Source organism: Limanda limanda, chromosome 17 (assembly GCF_963576545.1).
Source record: "Limanda limanda chromosome 17, fLimLim1.1, whole genome shotgun sequence".
Taxonomy (NCBI): Eukaryota; Metazoa; Chordata; class Actinopteri; order Pleuronectiformes; family Pleuronectidae; genus Limanda; species Limanda limanda.
The window spans coordinates 17,180,077-17,202,667 of NC_083652.1; the positions used below are offsets into that span (position 1 = coordinate 17,180,077).

Here is a 22,591-nt window from a genome sequence, read left to right on the forward strand (position 1 = left end):
TTTTATTTCCATCTTAGTTTACAATAATTTTCTACAACTTTTTTGTGTTTTCATGTCTTTTATGTAAATGCATTCTTGTAAAGCACTTTGAGATGCATGTAGGAAAGTCTTTGTTAATGAGAAACACACACAAACACAATAAAGCCCTGTTGTGTTAGTGTGCTATCAGTGTGTTCTGTTTTAAAGGACATTTGAAAAATAACTAATTTGACACTTGCTGTGGAGTGTGAAAATACCACAGAGTAAGAACTACCTTTGAAATATGAAATAAAGCATATCATGGCTCGTCCAGAGTTGACACGTGTTCAGAACTCAGAATAATAGTTAGTTTCTTTTTACAGTCTCTCCATTTTTTTTCTAAAACCCTGTTGTTAACAACTAATGATTATATTGTTTCAATCCAGACAATTTTTTCACACCAGAGACGACACGTGCTCCTCGTTCACTCAGAAGCTGAAAACATCTTGAGCCGATTAATTTCACGCACACACAAGAGAGAACAGATGTCTGGTTCAATCAAAACACGGCGAATGTATCTTTATTCCAACCCTGTCTCCCTCTCTCTCGTCTCGTACAGGCCTTCGATGCGTTCATCTACAGCTTCTTCGCGTTGGAGATGGTGGTGAAGATGGTGGCGCTCGGGATCTTTGGCCGTCGCTGTTACCTGGGAGACACCTGGAACAGGCTGGACTTCTTCATCGTCATGGCTGGGTAGGGAACCTGTAACTTCTGTGATACTTATGTTCATGACTGACTTTGTTCACTTTGACTTAAAGTCTGTATTCTGTTATACCAAGGGGTTTAGCACGTATGGAACTTATCTGTGACCGCGTGATTTGTAGTCTTCCCGCTTTCTTTGTTGAAGTCTGACACCGTTACTCCCAGCCAGTCTCCACTGCTGCTTACACTGTATCTATTTGTGCACTGGATTTCTGAGCTCTAAGAAGATTAATGGAGCTGTCAATTGTTGTTAAGCATGCAGCAAGATGTTTTATTCCAACTAGACATTTCGGGATTTTCTTTTTTTTACCTCGTGTCTGGTTACGGTTGATGATGCAGGATGACATATCATCAAAAATGGCTCATGTATAAGTAACCTGTCAGTCCATGTGACTTCCTGTTTACAGCTCAGGGTTTGTTTATCAAACTGTGCATGTGTGTAAACACTAAGCTACAGTAAAGAAAAAACACACTGTCATTCACCTCCAGTCTGCATCCATTAAAGTGCATATCGACTCCATATGGTACTAATGCAGGCATCTGCAGCTGTTCATGCAGTATTTCAAATTTGTGAATCTATCAAAAGATACTTTAGAATGCTTTAAAAATAATAAAATAGCAAAAGTTGAAAATATAAAGATCAAAATATAATGTAATTTTGGTGGTTCAAAGGGTTCAAATGAGGATTTGGTACTTTGGTGTGATGGAAACAATTTAAAAAACAAAACAAAAAGAAAGGAAGGGACAACAGATGGTGTGTGAAGTACCCACTGCTGAGACCCTAATAACACCTGACCCCCCAATAAAATCCTCCACTTCTATGTTGAGTTGCGCAAATTGTACTTGTCTCCGTCTCACATGCTGCAAATGCGGAAAACACATACACACACGCTAGATGAATGCACATGCACAACAAAAGCAAACACACCTGCTCAAACACCTGCTGTGAAGCCTGTGGAATGAGAGGCTCAGACATGGGTGATCAAGCAAGTGCCTGTGTGTGTGTGTTTGAGAGAGAGAGAGAGAGAGAGAGAGAGAGAGAGAGAGAGAGAGAGAGAGAGAGAGAGAGAGAGAGAGAGAGAGAGAGAGAGAGAGAGCGAGAGAGAGAGCGAGAGAGAGGGAGAGAGAGAGAGAGAGGGAGAGAAATGAACAGGGAGAGCTGCTGGTATAATAGCAGACAAAGAAAGCTGGAGCAACAGAGTTACCAGGGAAGGTGGAGGGACATTTATCTTCATTTGAGCGGAATCAGTTTATACCCGGTGGATGCTCATCGTTTGTGTGTGTGTGTGTGTGTGTGTGTGTGTGTGTGTGTGTGTGTGTGTGAGTGTGTGTGTGTATGTGGCACAGACCTACACACAGAGATCATCCCTCAATTTACGCATTCCGAGTGCGTTTAATCTGTGTGTGTGTGTGAGTCCATGTTTTTATGTGCGAATGCCTCTGTCTTCTTCTCTCCTCTTGGCAGCCTCCATTAGATTAGCGTGGAGGCTAATTGCGGAGGCCAGTGCCAGACCAAATCACAGCCGACAGTCTGCTATGAGCTCCATGTCTGTTAGCCTCGGGCAGCACCTTGCTCTCTCACCCTTCTCTGCCCCCTAGCTCGCTTTCCTTCTCTGCTTCACATGCAAGGATGAACAGACTCTGGAGGGTGTGTCGTGTGTTTGCTCCATCACCTCGCCACACACACACACACACACACACACACACACACACACACACACACACAAACCGCCTCCTGAAGTCTGTTATATCGTACATGCTTTATATTTTATTTTGGCCTAATCCACTGCATTGAAGCTTATTTTTTCCCATCCTGTCCAGTATCTGCAGCAATTACTGAAAATGCACAGTTTGTATCTGTCTGTGTGTGTCGATCCAGGGATGAAGCATGACCCCTTTTTTACAGGAAGTCAGTCTTGCCTTTCATATGTATTCTAATGTATGCCCGAGACTCCCACTGGGCAAGGCTTTTTGTGTATATCTTGCATATCAAGTATCTTGACATAACCTGGTGGAGACAACTGGAGCATCTCTCCAGATGCTAAGAAACAAAGAGCTGATCACAGTTGGTGCACTTGCCCTTCTAGCCTTTCTTGGCATAGATAATACATATTTAAACACAACTGGACAAGAGCGCACTAAGTTTCTTTTTCAACTATAAACGGAAGAAGGTTTTTTTTGTATGTAAATGATGTAGAAAAAGTTATTTATCGATGGAGAACTTTCAGATTTTACATGTCTAGATCCACGTCTGTCATTTTAGGTCTGAATTTCACATCCTAGATTTCCCTCTTCCTTACCTCGACATGTCATAATGATATTAACAACAAACACACACACACACACACACACACACACACACACTAACATGAAAGCATGAATGAGATGAAGGTGCGTCACAAGCAAAAAGGGAATGTGAAAAATAGAGAACAATCATAAAAGGATGCTTGCGGCCATCCACTAATTACCCTCCCAAACGCAGGAGCCTGATTGATGTGTAGAGCTCAGATGCACAAACACACTGCGTGCACACACACTAGCAGAGACTCACATGTCTGAATCGGACCCACACACATGCAGGCAAATCTGTGATCTTGTGTTCTCTCTTTCATTTTCGCAGCTGCTCTGTCTGTCTGTATACAACTGGATTACTCACGGAAACAATACCTGTGCAGTATCCATGCAACTGTCAAAGCTCTTTTTATCAGTCGTCTTTCCAGCAGTTTATCCCTGGCACTCACTAAAAGTTTATTTTTGCTGCCTTTACCTATGAAAAGAGATATGTCCGTTTCATGTGATGTGACCGTCACTGCCTGGGTGAAGAACGTAGCTCCCCACCAACTTGCAAAGTCTCTCATTAAAAAGTTCTGCCATTCAAAATTCTTCCTCCTGCCCTATGGTTGTCTCGCTTGAACTGTTGGTTACACTGCCCCCTCACGGTTTCTCATGGTAACGCTCCATTTCGTCAGTTTTGTCCACATCTGTAAACTGTGCGGAAACCGAAGGCTCGATCCATTTACGTATACACATCCAACCTTGAGCCTTAAGAGGGGAACATGCACATTTTCCTTCTTTCAAGAGTCTCTTTTGGCATTGTAGCCTCCTGCTCAGTCTCCCAGCAGCACATCATATCATTAGAACAGGCAGGTTGTAATAACAACCACTGCGCCCGGCCGGAAAAAGACTGTCCCCAAAACAGCTGTTATGCTCCTCTCTATACTGTGACATTTTCATTAAGCTGCCGTGTGGCACTTCTGCACTTTCAACAACACCGGGAAGAGAAAATTGGTGTGCCATGTGCCTGTACATCCCTCTTTCAAGTGTCGCACCCACGAGCCCAGGAACAGTGGAATTAGTGCAAAGGAATTTCATCAAACGTGATGTAGTGCCCCCACATGCCTACTAATTTATTGTGCCTTTAAATATTTCACTTAGACTGGACGGCAGTTCAAACCCTTGTCACAACAAGACATCCCACTCGAGTGTGAGCCGGGGTGCTATTCTGCGTTGAAGGGCAAATGGAAAGAGCTTCCCCCCCGTGGGATCCATAAAGTTTCACATTATTGTAAATGACATTGTTCATAAGTCTGTCTATGTGCGAGTCTGTGGAAGGTTGGCTTGTTCTGTCAGTGGCTTTGCTTAGAGCGTTATTGCTGCTGTTGGTGTCAAGCTGTCTCGTACTGTTTTAGCCCCGGGCACAGACCTCAACAAACTCCCTTTACACAATTAGTAATACCCCATTTACCAAAGTGTCCATGCAAACACGGCCATAAATACTGTTATTTACTACCAGTATACATTTACTAGATAGATACAGTATATAAAATGCATGTGGGCTCTCTCTGGGACGACTGTGGTATAAGTGCGGCACGTTCAGACACACGCTGCTTTCACATTCACACAAATGGCAAAACGTGGGCATTCTCCTGTGAAAGTGGTTCGGGTTTAGGGGCACAAACAGCTTAGCCACGCTGTGGAAATGACTTGCTAACAGATGCCAGGCTCTGACTAAGCTACAACATCCTGCAGGCAACACTTAGAATAGAATGAATTCCTCTTTTCCATTCTATCTCTATCTCTTCCTCTCCTCCCTTTCATGTTATTCGCCCCTTTTGATGCTTTGTCACTCTATCCCCCCCCCACCATTACTTTGAACATTGTGCAGAACATTTCCCATAACCCCAAAATCGAAAATTACAGAGTAAAGGGTTTTGAGCCTATTCAGCCTATTTCCATGAGTGTGGCTCACAGAGAAATTGGCTTTTAAGCGCCACCATTACCAGTTACCAGTTTACTTTTGGCTGTTGCACCACGACCTTCTCGATCATTCGACTTCATCAACTATCTTAAGACACGAAAGGTGACCTGTCACAATCAGGACCTGGTATTTGTTCATTTTAATTTTGGCACATAATCAATACTCTATTTGCTTTATTTGTTTTAGCCGTTCAGCTTCATTCAGTCCAGTGTGTCGAGGACCACCTGTTGAATGCTCTCTCGGTGAATTTGAGCCAAATTTGGCACATTGGGAATAACAGGCTGAGACTAGTCTGAGACAGATCAGACACGATTAGAAAATAGCAGCTGTTGTTGAATCATGAGTCTCATCCAGCTTCCCTCTCTGCCTTCTTCTCCAGGATGGTGGAATACTCGCTGGACCTGCAGAATATCAACCTGTCGGCCATTCGGACGGTGAGGGTTCTTCGGCCGCTCAAAGCCATCAACAGAGTACCAAGTAAGAACATTTTAAATTTTGTGCTGGTGTCCAATTCCCGTTTGTAAGTTCATGCTTTCACGGCATGTCCCGTTGTCATGTCTCTCTTCGTGCCACCTGTTCCCCATGACGATCATTAAACGTATATATCTTATGCTTCACCACACAGCCCATTGAGGCCCTGAGTCACAGCTTCATCCGATTTAGAGACCATCCATTAATGCCGCGTCACTGAGCGGTCCGTGACCCTAACCCCGCTTTTTTCATCTAAAACTCACTTCATGGCCAAACTTTTTAACTTCTATCGATTTCTTTGTCCTCATGCTCCAACAGGCAGCTCTTAATCATCATAAGCACCAATTAGCCTGTCAAAGCTATAGGCTCAGGCCGGCCTCATCTCGTAGTTCCAGCACTTTAGTGGTTAGCCAAGTATAAGCAGCTAATGATAATTGTTGGTAATGAAGTTTCGGATGAGTACAATTCATTTTAGTCGATTTTCTACTTGCATGTCTTGTGGTTGTAAAAAGGGTAAAGCGGTTTTCCACTTCCTCTTAGATGTGCACTAAGTGACTGAGGACACATGTTTGTCTTCTGAGTAAAGTGAATGAACAGGAATGTCCTCATCGGTCCCTCGTCTCTGCAGAACATATTGGATAAACAAACCACTTGGAAACTTTTCCTGAATGTCTTCAACTCATCTGAGCAACACTGTCTCCTCTACTTTTAAATAATCCTGAAAGGAGCCTGCAGCAGATGGATCTGTTTGCACCAAAGCCCTGATGCCTAATTCGGTTTGGACCTTGGGGACAGATACTGTAGGAAAAGAAACCTGGGCAGTAATTTTCCAGTTTTTTTTTAATGAGAGAAGAGTACCTCAGTGGAGGAGAAGAAGACCCTCGCAGGTGAAATTGTGAATAAATCTGTCTGGCAGAGCAGTTAATAAGGTTCATTTCAGAGCTAGATAATGGACCTTATAGAAACATTAAGATGGAGATAGAGAGGTTTTACATATGAGGAAGGTGAGGAAGAGAGATGAAGAGATTATGTGTAGGATAAAGGATAGCTTAGTTAAATGCAGGTTACATGTACACATTACCTGCTGAAATCTTCTCTTTTCTCATATACCTGCTGCACACTAGACTATTATCGGCCAGTTTTCGGAAGTCTTTTAGAAGTCTGACGATTGCGGGGGCGTTTGAGGCTGATTTGGATAGATTATCTGACCAAATGATCCTAGTGTGAGGAGTTCACAGACATTATTTTATCGTTACTGACTGAATCTTAGCCTCCCCATCTTTAAATCATTTATTAAACAGACTTTTTAAGGCATATAAGTGAAAACGAATCCAAATTAAAAGCTATTCCTCAATCTTGACTGATTTTTGTGTTGAATCATGGCTCCTTCTCCTCATTGAATCCTTTTTTACCCGACATTTACCCGTAGAAGTATCTTGTCCTCAGCGCCTGAATCGATTTTTCAATTTCCCAAACATTTAGAAAGGACGAGTCGTCTTTCAGGTGTTTCCATCACCAGAGAACAATCAGCTCCAATATTCCAAACCGCCACAGCCGCCGCTCAAAAAATATGGATGTTAACTGCATTAGTCCTCAAGTGGTGTGATTAGAAGATATTGTGCGCGGTAGAGTGTGTATCGTGTTTCAGCGCACAAGTGCACAGATTGTTAACCAATCTGCTTTTCAGGAGGTGATTATGTGTCAGAGCACAAATCTCCAGATGCATGCACGGGTTTGTTTTGCATATTTATAGTCGATACGGCAGATGCATGCATATTTGTATGTGTGTAGTAGAAATATTTGCACATGTGCTGACTGTTCCTTTCGTCTGAGCCAGTATATGTTGTACAGTAGTTGTGTGTGTGTGTGTGTGTGTGTTTGTGTGTGTGTGTGTGTGTCATTGTTTACGTTGTTATCAGTCAGCTGGATGTTATGAGTGTTCCCTCTCCCTGACCCCATTAGAGGTGAGGAAACATGGGGATAAAGCTATTTGTTCCTTGTTCTGTTGGACCGCTGCTGTGCCCACAGATACACAGGGAGCATCTTCACACTCTGACGCCAGGGGCCCACCGTCTGCGGAACGGCTTGCTTTTCATTTTTATGTTAACAGATTAGAGCTGGAACTCGCGCTGCTCTTCTTGGGATTCAAAGCAGCGGTTCACAGCAAAAACGACAGAGAAAAGTATTTTTCAGCACAGTTTCAATGTTTATCTGTCCAATATGTCACGAACAACAATGTGTGCAATACTTCCTGTGACTTACTTTTGTAAAGATAAAAGCACTCCAGCTTTGCTTTTGACTGAATCCATTAATTCGTTGTTACGTATATTTTAGTTGAATATTTGCAGGTAGTACTGGTATATATTTAAGTACACAGGACTATTAAATAATGAAATACAGCAGTTATACCAGAAACCTCAGAAAGGCTGTAGTTATATTACATTTTAAGTCTCTCTCTGTCTCTGTCTCACACACAAACTCTATTTTAAAAACATAGTGCTGGCAGTAACAGCTTGGCTGCTGAACCGCAGCCGGTGTGACCCTGAGCGTGACCCTTCATAAACCTCAATCTGTAACCCTCCAACAAAATGGCTGATAACTGTCGTGTACCATGTGTGTCTGTGTGTTTGCTGTTGTGTTAAACATTGCAATGAAATTGGTGTGAAAGTGCCCGACAAAATAGAAATGGTGAGGACAAACAAAAGCTGTAGAAAGTTTGACGAGGAGAAGAGTCTCCCGGTCGTCGGTGAATAGCACAGGCAGGTAGCTGTAAATGTGCCTCCACTGTGGTGCAAGGGGAGGCATCCATCTTTATCTGGGAACAGCAGGAGCTGTCGGCAAACAGGTACAGTCATCAGTAGGGGAGAGAGAAGGAGGGAGGATGAGGACAGAGGACGAGAGTTAAAGAGACAATGATTGTTTTTGCTTTATCGTGGCTTCTTTCTTTATTATTATTCTTATTTTGGCTCTCCCTATTTTTCTGCGCGCCCTCGGGCACTGTCTCAATCCTCGTTCGCCCTGTCTCTCCCTCCATCCATTTCTCCCTCTCTTCATCCAATTAGGCCTAATGGAACAGTGGCCTAATGACAAGGACCCTGGGGAACAAACACATTTAGACTCGCCTCCAGCTGCCACCGGAGACACACACACACACACACACACCAGCAGCGCTACTGCTTTCCATTTAATACCAGTTGATGAGGCAAAATAGCCAGAGGAGGAAATACTATATAAAAAAAAAAAATGTATTTCTTCTGTGCTCTGGAGAAAATAAAATCCATAAATGTTCAGAATTTTGTTTATTTTGTTACTTTGTAATCCGATAAAGATCAGATCCAAACATAATTCCCTGACAATCTGTAATACTCAGGCTGTTCCTCCATAAAGAGCTTTGCTAAATTCAGGATTGAACAACAAATCAATAAAAAATATATTGTGTTCAGTTCACGTGTTAAAACAACCTGACGTACGATCACTCAAAACCTTCCACTATATCAACACTGACCACCACTTATTGATTAAAACATTTTAAATGGGTAAAATCTTTCTTCATAGCACAAACAGACAAATATAACATTACGCTGACGACTTGTGATCGAATCTCTCCAGACTAATGTCACTACCAGGTCTAAACAGAACTTGCAGAATCCACTTTAATTAATTTGACATTCAGTATTTGGGGTTTTGTGTTTGTGTAGTGAGAGAACAACAGGTGTTAACACCTCTGCTCAAATTGTCCACATGTGGGACCATCATCTTCCTCACTCTCTCTCTCTTCCTCCTCCTCTCCTGTGTCTCTCTCTCAGCTTCTCTCCTGTCACTCAGTACGCTGGCAGTGGAGATGTGTTTACGACATATTAACCTACTGGGGAGTTGTCATTCACGAATCCCAGCGTGTCACTGCAGAACACAAATAAAGCACATCAGAAAAACAGGGACTCACACACACACACACACACACACAGGCACACACACACACACACACACCTCTCCGGTGTCCGTGTGAGGTTGCCATGATCCCATCAGTGGCTCTCACCTCTCCCTTTCTCGTTAGTCCAATCAGCTGCCATCATGTTTCACTAATCACCATCTCAATATGTCATCTCAGCGGGACAGGCCCAGCCACGGGGGATGAGGTCATCATTATTCGACAGGGGACACACTTGCGTTTCTGCAATTAGGTCTCATCTAATCCTGAATCAGACCTCATATAGTCCAATTACGCTTCTGTGTTCCTGGGGTGGACGGTAGTTAGTGTGTGTGTGTGTGTGTGTGTGTGTGTGTGTGTGTGTGTGTGTGTGTGTGTGTGTGTGTGTGTGTGTGTGTGTGTGTGGTTGTCTTGGATATATTCTACCTTTAAAGCTCTTCATCTGTTTGGGGAAGGTTCTTGTACAACATAGCTATTTTGGTCTCTGGCTGTTGCCTGTGATATGCCTTATATACTGCCTCCGCTGGAGAGGCCGTTCACTTCCACTTCTGAACTTTTGTGCTTCTGTGTATGTTCAATACATCCTTGGGTCTTCTTTTTTTCCACTTCCTTGTATTTCCTCAATTTTGCTTTCAAGTCAGTTTGCAGTCGAAAGCAGAATGTGAACTCTACTGTAGAGGATGTCAGATATGCATGTTCCAATAATAAAGGGAATTCTTGACTTCTAGATGCTCCATTTCTATTGAATTACCGTGAAAGGAAATACCTTTGAAAGGTTCAAACAGCATTTAGATCGCATTTTCTGCAAACTGCTGAGGAAACAGTTTCATAAAGAAATCTGCAAAAGTCGCAAAATGTTTGAAACATATTGGTAAAATGTTCACTGACAGATCTGTGGATATTGCTTGACTATTCAAAGATGTTAAAGAGTTTAGGAAATTATACGTCCTCTTTTAAAAGGTGGAAAACTCAGGGTTGCTGAGGCTAAAGGAAGTTTTTACTTATATTTGTATATATAACATGTACTGGAGTCACGATTATCTACAGCCGAAACCATCTATATGCAAACTGTAAATCATTCTTTAATCGATGGTGTAAACCCGTGAAAATCTGTTATTGATCGATTGACCTGCTCCAACACACAGGTATGCGGATCCTGGTGAACCTGCTGCTCGACACTCTGCCCATGCTGGGCAACGTGCTGTTGCTCTGCTTCTTCGTCTTCTTCATCTTCGGCATCATCGGCGTGCAGCTGTGGGCGGGGCTACTGAGGAACCGCTGCTACCCGGAAGTGAACTTCACTCTGTAAGTTAAACGCTTTACATCAGTGTTTGCTTTTAAAGGGCGTTCGTGCTGTGCCAGTGCGTTAGTGTCATATACTGTTAATAGAGACGGACAATGCCTGGTCCCCATAAGTGAAGCCGCAGCGAATCTATTGCCACCTGGTGGCTGGTTGCAGTATCGGTCATAAACCCCACCTGTATCATGTTAGTAGATGGGACACTGACGGACATATAAAGTCGAAGTAGGCTGCACGTCAAACGATTTTTTTTTAATGTAAAGATGGTTTTCTGTCATTGAATTAGATCCAATATGGGTTGTATCGGTTTATAAAATCTGTAATTCCTGCAGTCCAAAATTAATGTACATAAGTATGTCATAATGAAAAATGTTCATACAAGATTTTTATATTTACTGCATATGGGTATATTTGACTTCAGCATCAATTAGCAAACTCTGCCGTCCAACTTTCTCTCTCTCTCTCTCTCGCTCTCTCTCGCTCTCTCTCTCTCTCTGTCTCTCTCTCTCTCTCTCTCTCTCTCTCTCTCTCTCGCTCTCTCTCTCTCACAAGCTGCACAGCAACAGTAGTTTTTTTTTTTCAGGTTGCAACTAAGACCATGATTAGTCTCCAGCTGCATGCCTCCATATTCATGACCCTACATGACTGCATCACCCACTGTGCCTGTGTGTGTTTGTGTGTGTGTGTGTGTGTGTGTGTGTGTGTGTGTGTGTGTGTGTGTGTGAGTGTGTGTGACATTCACAAGTATTCAGAATTGGATTTCACACCTTTTTCTCAGTTTCCTTTTTTTCCTTTTATGCTGGCATCAGCTCGCTGGAAAGACACATGCCCCTGACGTTTCTGTGTAATGTATAGAAACCATGCACATGCACCGCAGTGCCACTGTGCACGCTCTCTGTTTCTGCTGACACAGCGGTTACTAATGACAGATCTAATATCCAGATGTAAGTGGACCCGTGTCGGGCAGCCAGCGCCATCCTGCACGCTTTGAGAGCTGACATTTACCCTAACGACCTCAGCAGTAATCACTTCATGAGTTTACTTTACTGTATCCTGACCGGGATAAAGGTTGATTGTAATTAACACGACAAATCGAGGACTCCATCTTGATTTTCTGACATTGGCTGAGGAAAAATTATTATTATCTCTCCTGTTAATACACTGTAAATCTCACACACGTTGGCTGATGTGTGCAACGTCATTTTAGTGGTTATCTTTCATTGAGGGTTCATTATTTAAAACAACGTATTCATTTTAAACCATTGTGTTAACACATTATGCAAGTTAAAGCCAGGGTGCTTGAGTTCTTAATTAGGATGGGTCCCAGTGAGTTAGTGCTTGAGGACTATTATGCTAAGTAAAGGGCTAACATTAACTCAATGAGAGGTTATTATGGAGTGGAGTGTCAAAGTCAAGTGCAGCCTTCAGTTTGACATGTTCACCCTCCCTCTTTTGATCTCTACCTTTTCTCTTTTCATTGCTTAATCCACTTTATTCTTGTACTGCAAGTCTCAAGTTGGTCCGTCTGTTTCCCTCCTCACTTTTTTGAAACTACATACCTTTTCCATTTCAAGTCGAGTTTGTAAATATTAAATACAAAGTTTATGTTGACTCCTGCCTGCCTGATTAAATCTTTACGGATGGCCGCCAACTACAAGCCACCGACATTGGAAGAATTTCTCCCGGTGCAATGTGATAGCAGGTCTGTGTGTCTGTGTAGGAGCAAGAGGAAGAGAGAGTCTTCTGATTCTGATTCTGATTCTGATTCTGAAGCGTCATCTTGGGTGGGGGAACGGCTGAGAGGGGATGGGTTAGTTGTTATGGGGGATGGTTATTCGGTCATTTTGGTTCAAAGGGAATGGCATCCCTGGATCTGTTTGTGACTTCCTTGTTTTATCATTGTCTGCCGGCTCCAGGCCATGACACAAAGATGGGAGGTGGCGCCACACCACGCCCTTTCAGACCGTTCTTCCCTTTCCGACTTTCCCAGAATCTCCCTCAACAACATCGGGGAACCGCTTCAGCTCTGATCCCTTCCCTCCGTCTCGCTCTCCGTCAGCACGTGTTTACTCAGTGTGATGCCGGGTTCTGTCAAGTCACCAGCAGGGGGGCAACCGCCTTCATTCACATGCTCCACTACTATGACACGGGCGTCTTTTTTTTGCTTTCTAGTCTTAATCCCGTTCTTAATTTCCGTGCTCTTAGTAAAGTAGCAAGTAGATGTGACTGTCACTGACAACCTCTCTGAATTCTCTTTATGTCCATCTCCGTCGGACGGCCTGTGTGTCCGCCATTGGATTTCGTAACCTCTACTGTTCTCTAGGTCATCGCAAGCTCAGTGTGTCTTAGTGCTTACCTGCAAACTTTTTTTGTGCCACTAAATCAATGCATGGTTCCCAAGCAACTCTCGATGGGAAGGGGTATTGCCTGATATGGTCTAGCTATCGATCCTGGAACTGGCGTGCATGCATGTGTGATGTGTGAGTGGTTTCAAGGTAAAGGAGAAATTCCAATCATACAGTATGTCAGCACTATCTATTACGGTATTGACTGGACTAGACAGGGTAGGATCAAGAGAATTACAGAGGAGAGGAAAGGGGGAAATGAGAGGAGAAGAGAAGAATGAGGAGTAGGCTCAATATTAAAGACATAATAAAGAATAAGAAGAATGATAGGAGGGGCTAAAATAAAAGGAGAACAAAGGGGGGAGGAGGAGAGAATCATTGAGGATATCAACTATTAAAAAGAGGGAGTAGATAGAGTTCAGGAGGTAAATGCACTGCAAGGCGATCTTGTACTCATATTCCTGAGGTGTATGTGAATATATTATGCAGCGTGTGCATTGCATACGATATGCCTTCAGCCAGCTTTTTCCTGATAAGACTCTTCTGGTGCAGACGTGAGAGTAGACGGATGAACACGGACAACATGTTGAGAGACCACGGGAGAGCCATAAAGAGAAGAGCTGAGGCAGAGTGACGGACTGAGACACAGCAATGAGTAAATACTGTAGGTCGAGTGACCCTGAATGTGTGTGTTCAGTAATGGGCCTGAAGATGGAGAGGGTCTATTTTTGTCCACCCCAGGTCCGGACCTGACTCCACAGTCATGTCAGGGCTCTCTCACACACACACACATTCACACGCACACGCACACACACACACACACACTCAGACGAACACACTTAATCGGCCTCGGAGATTGATTTTTCTGCCAATGACCACAGGCGTCATGTTTTCAGGTTGTCTGTCCGTGTGTTGTCTTCTTGTGAACATACAGTACAAGTGTTTGAGGTAATTTCTTCAAATTTTCTACAAAATCTAATTTAGACTCAACGACAAACTGAATCGATTTCGGTTGAGGTCAAAACAGGTTTTGGCATCTTGTGAATGCAACATTTCAAGAAAACCTTGATGGAATTACTTCAAATTTACCCAACGTTCTGGTTGACTCACACAATCATATATGTGTGTGTTTTATACATACGATGTTGAGGTAGGGGTTGTATCCTATGATACCACTCGCTCAATCTCACGTACACTTTCCATGTGACTCAGTTTGCAAGATTAAACAATTTGTTCTCCAATGATGTGCCTGTCACTTGGTTAGTTTAGTTTAGTAATGATCACTTTCATTTTCTTCTGCCTGGGTTCTTTGACAAAAAACGATCCAGCTGCCTCTGCACCGGTACATTCCACCAACACCCTGGTATAAAGGTGAAGAGAGAACAGCCTGATTTCTCACCGAATAACAACACAATGATGAGATAACGACACGTGTTGCTCCCAGTGGAAGATATGTTCGTTTTCAGAGCCGCCCTCAGTGACCTGTTGGCGCTCATTAAAAACCTTCGAGTGATGTATGATTATCTCCACCTATCTCAGTCCTAGTCAAATTACTGTAGTTCCATGTGCTCGGCGGAGTAATCAGGGCAGCAGCGCCGAGCCGTCCCTGTTTCAAATGGAGGAACTCACTTATTACCTCTGCTTTGTCAAGTCCACACTAATTATTTACCTGCAGGGCCTTTTGTGTTTATCGCTGCCAAATGAAACAAACCTGACCCCGATTCGCCCGCTGGATACACTGATCACGAAAAGGAAACTTTGCAGCATTTTATGAAAATGGGTACAAAAAGAAAGCAGTTTTTTGAGAAGTTCTGAGACATTGAAGGTTAAAACACAAATATGGCTAAATAAGTCCCTTAATGGAGCCATGGCTTCACCTGGGCTCCTTCCAGTTTTCATAATGGATCGGTTTTAAACCACCAGACCCATTTCAGGTGCAGACAAAATAAAATCATAAGTGGTGCTGCCACAAAACTTATTCTAATCCTTTGGTCCACTGAGTCAGATGAAAACAGTTTAAGAGATTTGTTTAGAAACTCACAAACAAACTTGAGAGTGTGAAGGTGACACCTTTCTTCTCAGATTAGTAAATCGATCATAGCCAAAGGGCTGAATGTAACTAGATGTGAAGTGTGAGGTGGTGCATGGTTTCACCTCAGGAGACTCCTGACCTGCCTTCTGTTTACCACACATGTCAGCACGCCTTTGGTTCGCTGCACTAGCTGTAGGCGCTGATCGCTGGTTCACTGCTAACTCAGGCTTTTCTCTCCCCGATGAAACATTCTGTATCAGACTATTTACAGCTCTATATACTGGTCTGCTTATTAGTCTAGTAAGTTACGTGCCTCAATTACAAAAAGGTTCAAATAGAAAAGTGTAATATAAAGTGAAAACACGTGAATAGTTCCTTCTCTACCTAAGGTTCCACTCATCCACACTCAGATCAGTGTGCGTCTGTAAGTCTGTTGTTACGGACCAGAGAGACCACAGACATTCAGCTGGGATCTGTACTGTAGAGCAGGAGCTGGATGATAACAGTATTTACTCTTGTGTGTATGTGAGACTGAGAAGGGAATAGAGACAGTATATACTCCCGGCACATGCAGAATCATTTGCATTTCCTTATTCACTTGCTTCCCTCCATGGATGCATTTATCCCACAGGCTTGATTGTGCTATAGAACATCTCTCATTTCATATTCTCGTTCCTGGCTCCCTCTTGACTCTCTGTCTTTCACTGAAATCCTCATGAAACTCCCCAAACGAAGTATTGAAAGATAATAGGAATCTATTCTGTACTGTATTTTGTATTAATGTCATATTTACTTGGTTTCTTACCTTGCCCGTACCGCAGGTCTTCAGGTATGACTCTTCCAACTCCGTACTACCAGCCGGAGGAGGACGATGAACGCCCCTTCATCTGCTCCATGCCGTCTAACAATGGCATCATGTCGTGCACCGATGTGCCGGCGAGGCGCGAAGGAGGCCGCACCTGCTGCCTGGACAAGGAGGATGTGCTCCACAGACAAGCCCTGGGCCTGAGTCTGGAGCAGCTGACCAATGGCAGTGGTGCTGGTGAAGCGATTGGTTTGTGTATCAACTGGAACCAGTATTACACTCTCTGCAAAACAGGGGAGAGTAACCCTCACAAAAGTGCCATCAACTTTGACAACATCGTCTACGCCTGGATTGTCATTTTTCAAGTGAGATCCTTCAACAATTATGAATAATTTTGATTTTATCTTTAACTTGCCAATATCTGAATATTTTGTTCATTGTAATTTATCATTTTTAAATAGTATTAACATTTTTGACCCAAAACTACACATCACGTGATTTGTTCACAGTGGAAAATTTTAAATAAAACATCAAGGTTAATTTGAGATTTATTAAGTGTAAGTGGAGTGATTGCAGAGAGAGGGTTAATATGAAAATTCTCAATAAATAATTTTTTCGTGCATTATAAACTGTATTTATTCATATATGATGTTTGAACAATGATTCTTAAACAATTAAAATCCAGTTAATTAATTTTACTTATGAGCACACTCAAGCACTCAATCTGTATTTTTGACTCTATATTGCAATATTGTATTCACAAAAGTATATTGGATTTAAATGTTTGATAGAGCAAAGCTTTTTTTTACCAGTTATGTCCTGTTGAGAATATTTCTTGATTACCTTGTGTTAACGTTCGGTCAAATGGTTCCTCCCAGGTGATCACGCTGGAGGGCTGGGTGGAGATCATGTACTACGTGATGGATGCTCACTCCTTCTACAACTTCATCTACTTCATCTTACTCATCATTGTAAGTACAGTGTATTACCAAGTTTATTGAATCATCAGTAGTCTACATTACCAGCTGACACATCCATTGTGCGATGTGGTGACTAAACAGTGAATAAATGAAGAGTGAATTAATAGTCTAGTTATACACTGTGGAGATTTAAAAAAGCCCTGATAACATTTCCAATATATGTGGACATCAGCGGCTCTCTTGCCATCAATAAATGGAATCCGGACATTTCCTGAGTGGCGGATTCGAGTGTTAATAGACTTGTGAAAATCAATAGCAGCATAAAGGACTGTCCACAATCGATGTCTGCAGGAGAGATGGGAGAAGTTGGCTGTTAAGTGAACATGTCTTCGGTGGTTGATGAAGGAAAAGAGGGAGATGAGGAGCTAGGAAGTGTGCGCTTTGTCCAGAGGAAGATAAACGAGTGTGCAAGAGCTAGATCAGCCTTCGGTCTGCAGGACCAGGTGGTGGCACAATGAAAGTTGTTTCCGTCGTGCCATTGGCTGTCGGTCAAACGACATTCAGTCACTCTGTGCGGTAGCCGACGAACAACAGAAGTCCCAGATGTGCACTTTGCCACCACTGGCAGAGCACAATAGAAAACAGACATGAAGCATTTTGTAAAGCTGGGAAATGAGATCAACCAAACGAACAAAGACGACGGACGGAGACGAGAGAGGATCGCTACGAAATGATGTCAAAGAAAGACAAATGTGAGGAAATTAATAAATTCAAGAGGGGTAAAAAAAAAAAAAAGATGAGAGAGAGGAAAGAATCAAAAAGAAAAAACGAACATGCAACTTATTCACAAGCACACTCCACAATATCTGTTCTACTCTATAATGAGATGGAACAAATCAAGCGTGTGAGACCTGCCCGACGAGACATTTTTGTCACCCACCTCATCCTCACAAGCTTGGCCTTACTTTGGCTGGGGTGATAATTGGAATTGTGACGGCAGCTGTAAATTACATCCCTGTTTTGGCAGATTTGACCTGAGGTTGGCGTTGGCAGCGTAAGCAGCTTTTTTTTGGAGGATAGCTGCAGTGGCTGACATGGTGTCACATTGCAGCGTAATCACTTTTTGCCTGATTTATGCCGCTCCGCTGACCACAGGCCCCAAAATGTAGAGAGCTCATTTTCCTGGTCGCCATTATTGTTCTGCCCATTTGGAGGTTTCCCTGCGAGTCTGTTTGTCGGAGGGTCCGAAGGGAAGCTTTCCAAGTGTTGCTGACAGTGTGTGCTGCTCACACATTCAGTCACCTTAACTGTCAATCTTTCCTTCAGTGGTCCTTTGTCTTTTACTCTTCTGTGTGCGTGTGCATGAGAGGTTTTGTGAAGCTGCAGTCCTGTTAAGTGTGTGTTCCTGCCAGTGTGTGTGTGGACATAAAACTAAGAGATAAGGAGATGTTTGACCTCCAAAGTGTCAAACAGGGCCTCATCTCTGTCTGCGTTGTATTGGTGTCACATTACGAGTCAAGAGATTTGTCAAAGGAGTCTAAGTTATTAGGAGAGAGTGTTTGTGTGAGTGTATGTCTGTTTCCGAGAGAAAGATATGATATTCATACACATAAATATATATGACAGCTGCTGCACGGAAGCTCAGGGACACATGTAATCAGTTGTAAGCTGAGCCTGCCATTTAAATCTGTGTGTGAGTGTGTCGATCGCACATGTTTTTTTTGTCTGTGTGTGTGTTTGTTTGTATGCATGAATAATGCAGTGATCATCTGAATGTGTGATATTGGGCTGCCCTTCCTGATTATGCACAAAGCTGTCCACTGATCATAAGCACAGAATACACACACACACACACACACACATACAGATGCAGACCTGGAGGGAAATCAAAGCCCCACACACCTGCGGACCTGCTTTGACCTACAGGCCACAGATGGGCATCTCTCCTCCCTCTCCCCTTCACACACACACACACACATACACACACACACACACACACACACACACACACACACCCTCTCCCACATACTGTATTAGAGTGTTTATTGGGCTTTGATTTTCTTTCTTAACATTTTTCCCGATTACAGTCACGCACAGTGTAAAAACAAAGATATCGCAGCCAAAATTATTGAACCCGGCCTGAAAACAAAATAAAATTAAAAAATTTGTCCGAACTCAGGCCTCTCATACGCACTCTATCCGTATATATCTGAACTCTCCTCTTTGCTATTCCTCTCAGCTTTTCTTCTCCCTTCTTGCCCTGAATCTTTGATCGCTGTGGACGAAAGTCAATGTGTGAAAGGTCATTAAGTTTGAATTTTTACGTCCGTGGATATTTTATTGAGTGACGCTGCTCGCAGTGTTTTGGCCTTGTATGTATTTATGAGATGTCTGTGTGGGTTCTCAACATGTGCCGGTCTCAGAGCTTTGTCCCGAGAGAAAAAAGGGAACACATGTTCAGATTTGTAATGAACTGAATTGACACTCAGCCACGAGCTGCTCCTTCCATTCAGCGGTCTGGATTCTGAGTTGTTCAGCATTAGCCATTATTGATCTAATCATTGTTCCGCAACCAGCTCCGAGTACAGTCCAATAAAAGCCATTTCAGCAGTCCTGTAGTGATTCCCATTACCGCCTCTAAAAAGGTCAGCCAACACGTATTGTTCACAATGCGCCTCATCTCCTCCCCCTCCTCTTACCTCAGCCCTCAGATTGACTCACGATAGGAAAAATAAGAAAAGCTCTTGTGAAATGATTTAAAAAGAAAATCCCTTTGATGAGTCCAAGTTCATGGGCATAAGAAGAGTAGGGTTATGGTTAGAGGATGGCGGGAGGCGGAAGTCAAGTCAGAGTCAGAAAAAGGAACTCGTGGCTGATCTGTCCTTTGGATTTCTGTTGGCTGTGTCCGTCTCGTCCAATCAGCCTTGGTTTCGTTGTGAAGCCAATTCTCAGAAACCTTTAGCATGAGTCCTAACATTTCTACGGGGGGGGGGGGGGGGGGGGGGGGACTGGGACATGTCCTCACAATCTGCGTCCAAGTGTGAGCTTAATGAAAATCCAGCCTGGCACCATTACAATGCTTCACATTGTTTCATGTTTCTTGGATGAATAAACAGAAGCTGCACTGCTCCTTATTGTTTTATTTATAGTTCCTTCTCGGTTTAGTCTTGTAAATCCGAATTTCTGCAGTTTCCAGAGCAGTTCTTTCCTTGGCCTAAATGCGGTCCTGTGCAGACCTGGTATCACATCCGTCCTGAGTGGTGCAATCACAGATGGACCTTGCTGAGTTTGTCTTTTCATCATCATTGTGATCAGATCACTCAGGACAGATGTTAAACCAGGTCTGAATGGGGTCTACATGCCAGATTAGCTCATTGTCCCTGTAGTAGATTTCCATGTGTTTCACCGCCTGTATCTCCCTCCATGTACATCTGCACCCACCCATTAAGTTTCATAACTGTCTGCTGCTCCACATCTTTCCAGATTGGTTCGTTCTTCATGATCAACCTGTGCCTGGTGGTCATCGCCACCCAGTTCTCTGAGACCAAACAGCGGGAGCACAAGCTGATGCAGGAGCAGAGGGAACAGTGTCTGTCCTCCTCCTCCACGCTGGCCAGCAGGGTTGAGCCGGGGGACTGCTACGAGGAGATCTTCCAGCTGGTCTGCCACGTCCTGCGCAAGGCTAAGAGGAGATCGACGGCTCTCTACTACACGCTGAGGGGCAAGCTCCCGCCAGCTGGTGGAGGCAGGGGCAGCAGGCGCGCCGGAGGGAAAATGAACGGAGAGCGGCATCACTCCAGACACCCAAGATGTGAGTGGGAGGGGCCTCAGAAAGTGTCATCTGATTGTTTTATTTACGTTAACATTTGACCCTGATGTTTTTCACACGTGTGGGAAAAACAGCTGAATATGGTTTAATTGCTTGATGATGCAGGATGTATCATTTCTATATGCATCCTTGGTATGTTCTTTCACTGAAATAATAATTGTCCGCAGCTTTTCCAACAATTTGGAATTGTAATACCCACAATACCCGCTCCCAGAGCTGGCTTTCCTTATATCTGCCTCGTGTTAAGACCAACTTGGGGAAGACAGCTTTCTGTTATAAAGCACCCTACATTTGGAATGAGGTCCAAAAATCTTTAAAGTTGCACTCATTTGTTTTACTGACGGAGTTCTCGAGTCTGGTCTCATGTACAGCTGACTTCTCCTGCAATGACTGTAACTGCTAGTTGACTTGGCCATAGTATTTTATTGACGAATTGTTTTATACCTTGTATTACTGTGTATATATATATATGCATATTTATTTCATTCCTATTTATTCAATGTATTCACTTTTAATGTATCAACTTTTTTATTGTACCCTCGGCACCATTGTAAATGAGGGTCTTATCCCTCAATGTGTCTTCCGAGGCTTAAATAAATATTCAATCAATTTAAACGCCTTGTATATTCTGCATTCATATTCAAACCTTTTAAGTGCATCCAGCCTCACTCTGTTTACTCCCGTCTCTGCAGCTGTAGCATCCCACTGTCCACACCAGGGCAAGCAGGACCACGGCTCTCAGACGGAAGCCAACTCCATCAGTCTGTCTGTCCCTCAAAATCCAGAGGACTGCCCCATATGTGCCCTGTCGCTGGAAGACGGGCCAAGAGCGGCGGGAGACTCGGACCACCGCGAGGAGGACGAGGAGGATGCTGTGAAAGAAACGGACAAGGGAGAGAACCACATAGAGGAGAGGGGAGAAGGGGAAAAGAAGAAGAAGAAGAAGAAGAAGAGGAGGTCGTGCTTCGGACTCTGTAGGGACCTTTGGAAGGGTATGAGGAGGAAGCTTCGGGGCATTGTGGAGAGCAAGTACTTCAGGCGGGGCATCATGATCGCCATTCTCATCAACACCATCAGTATGGGCATCGAGCATCATAACCAGGTGAGACTCCAAAGATCCATCCCGTCACACCTGCTTCCATTTCCTGTTGCTGCTGTGGGCTGCAAATTCAATAGTGCTTCCATGTGTTTCACATTAAAAGCATACGAGTGCTTCAGAAGCCATTATCCTCTTGCTTTTATTGTGAAATTTAGGCATGGAGTGCATTGGTTTTGACATCAGACTAATAATCTAAAAAAAAAAAGGACAATATAATTTATGATTATTGCTGTCGATATGGAAAGAGAAGCACAACATTGCTGTCAAAAAAAGAGGAAATCAGGCTTGTGAGTATAGCAGGATGATGTATTTTACCATTTAATAATCCCCCATCTAGGAGGTTAAGTTTTCATCTGTGTTTGTTGGTTAGTAAGGAGGATTGAGCAAAACCAATTTCCATCAAATTGTGTGCAGGGGTTTGATTTTGGTGTGGATCCGGATGAGGGTGCAGATCCAGGACTTGACATTGTGAGATTGAGGCTTGTCTTAAAACTCTGGCATATTTAGGGCAGGAGTGTGGATCTGGTGAAATTAAATGTGGTTTCAGAAAGGGACCGGTGGGCCTTGGTGCATGCGCTCTACTGAGTGCCATCCTATCATCGTGCTATCATTGCAGCGATATGAATGATCCAGACCGACATACTATAGTGTCAATAGTGTAATCACTTCTGTCTCCTCTCTCACTCCCACAAATCACCATGGCCTCATCACACGAGCCACTATCGCCGCTGATGAGCCATCGCTGCTGCAACTCTCATAATAGCAGATGACATTCAGAGGGATGTGTGTGGGAGTGGAGCATCCCTCTGCCATGCCGCTCCCTGACAGAGGTGTAAACATTTAGCCTCGCGGCACACAAAACCGAGCCGGCTTTTAACATCGGC

The 22,591-nt window shown here is 43.5% G+C and overlaps 1 protein-coding gene across 1 annotated transcript in view; it reads left to right on the forward strand.

Annotated features, from left to right (window-relative positions):
• Positions 1 to 22,591, forward strand: part of LOC133022965 (voltage-dependent T-type calcium channel subunit alpha-1I-like) — a 101,669-nt gene that overhangs the window by 35,748 nt on the left and 43,330 nt on the right. The window contains exons 3-9 of the mRNA XM_061089877.1: positions 578 to 711; positions 5,358 to 5,455; positions 10,523 to 10,682; positions 15,876 to 16,224; positions 16,738 to 16,830; positions 20,263 to 20,590; positions 21,307 to 21,710. Of these exons, the coding sequence (XP_060945860.1) occupies positions 578 to 711; positions 5,358 to 5,455; positions 10,523 to 10,682; positions 15,876 to 16,224; positions 16,738 to 16,830; positions 20,263 to 20,590; positions 21,307 to 21,710 (1,566 nt within the window). The remainder of the gene's footprint in view (positions 1 to 577; positions 712 to 5,357; positions 5,456 to 10,522; positions 10,683 to 15,875; positions 16,225 to 16,737; positions 16,831 to 20,262; positions 20,591 to 21,306; positions 21,711 to 22,591) is intronic.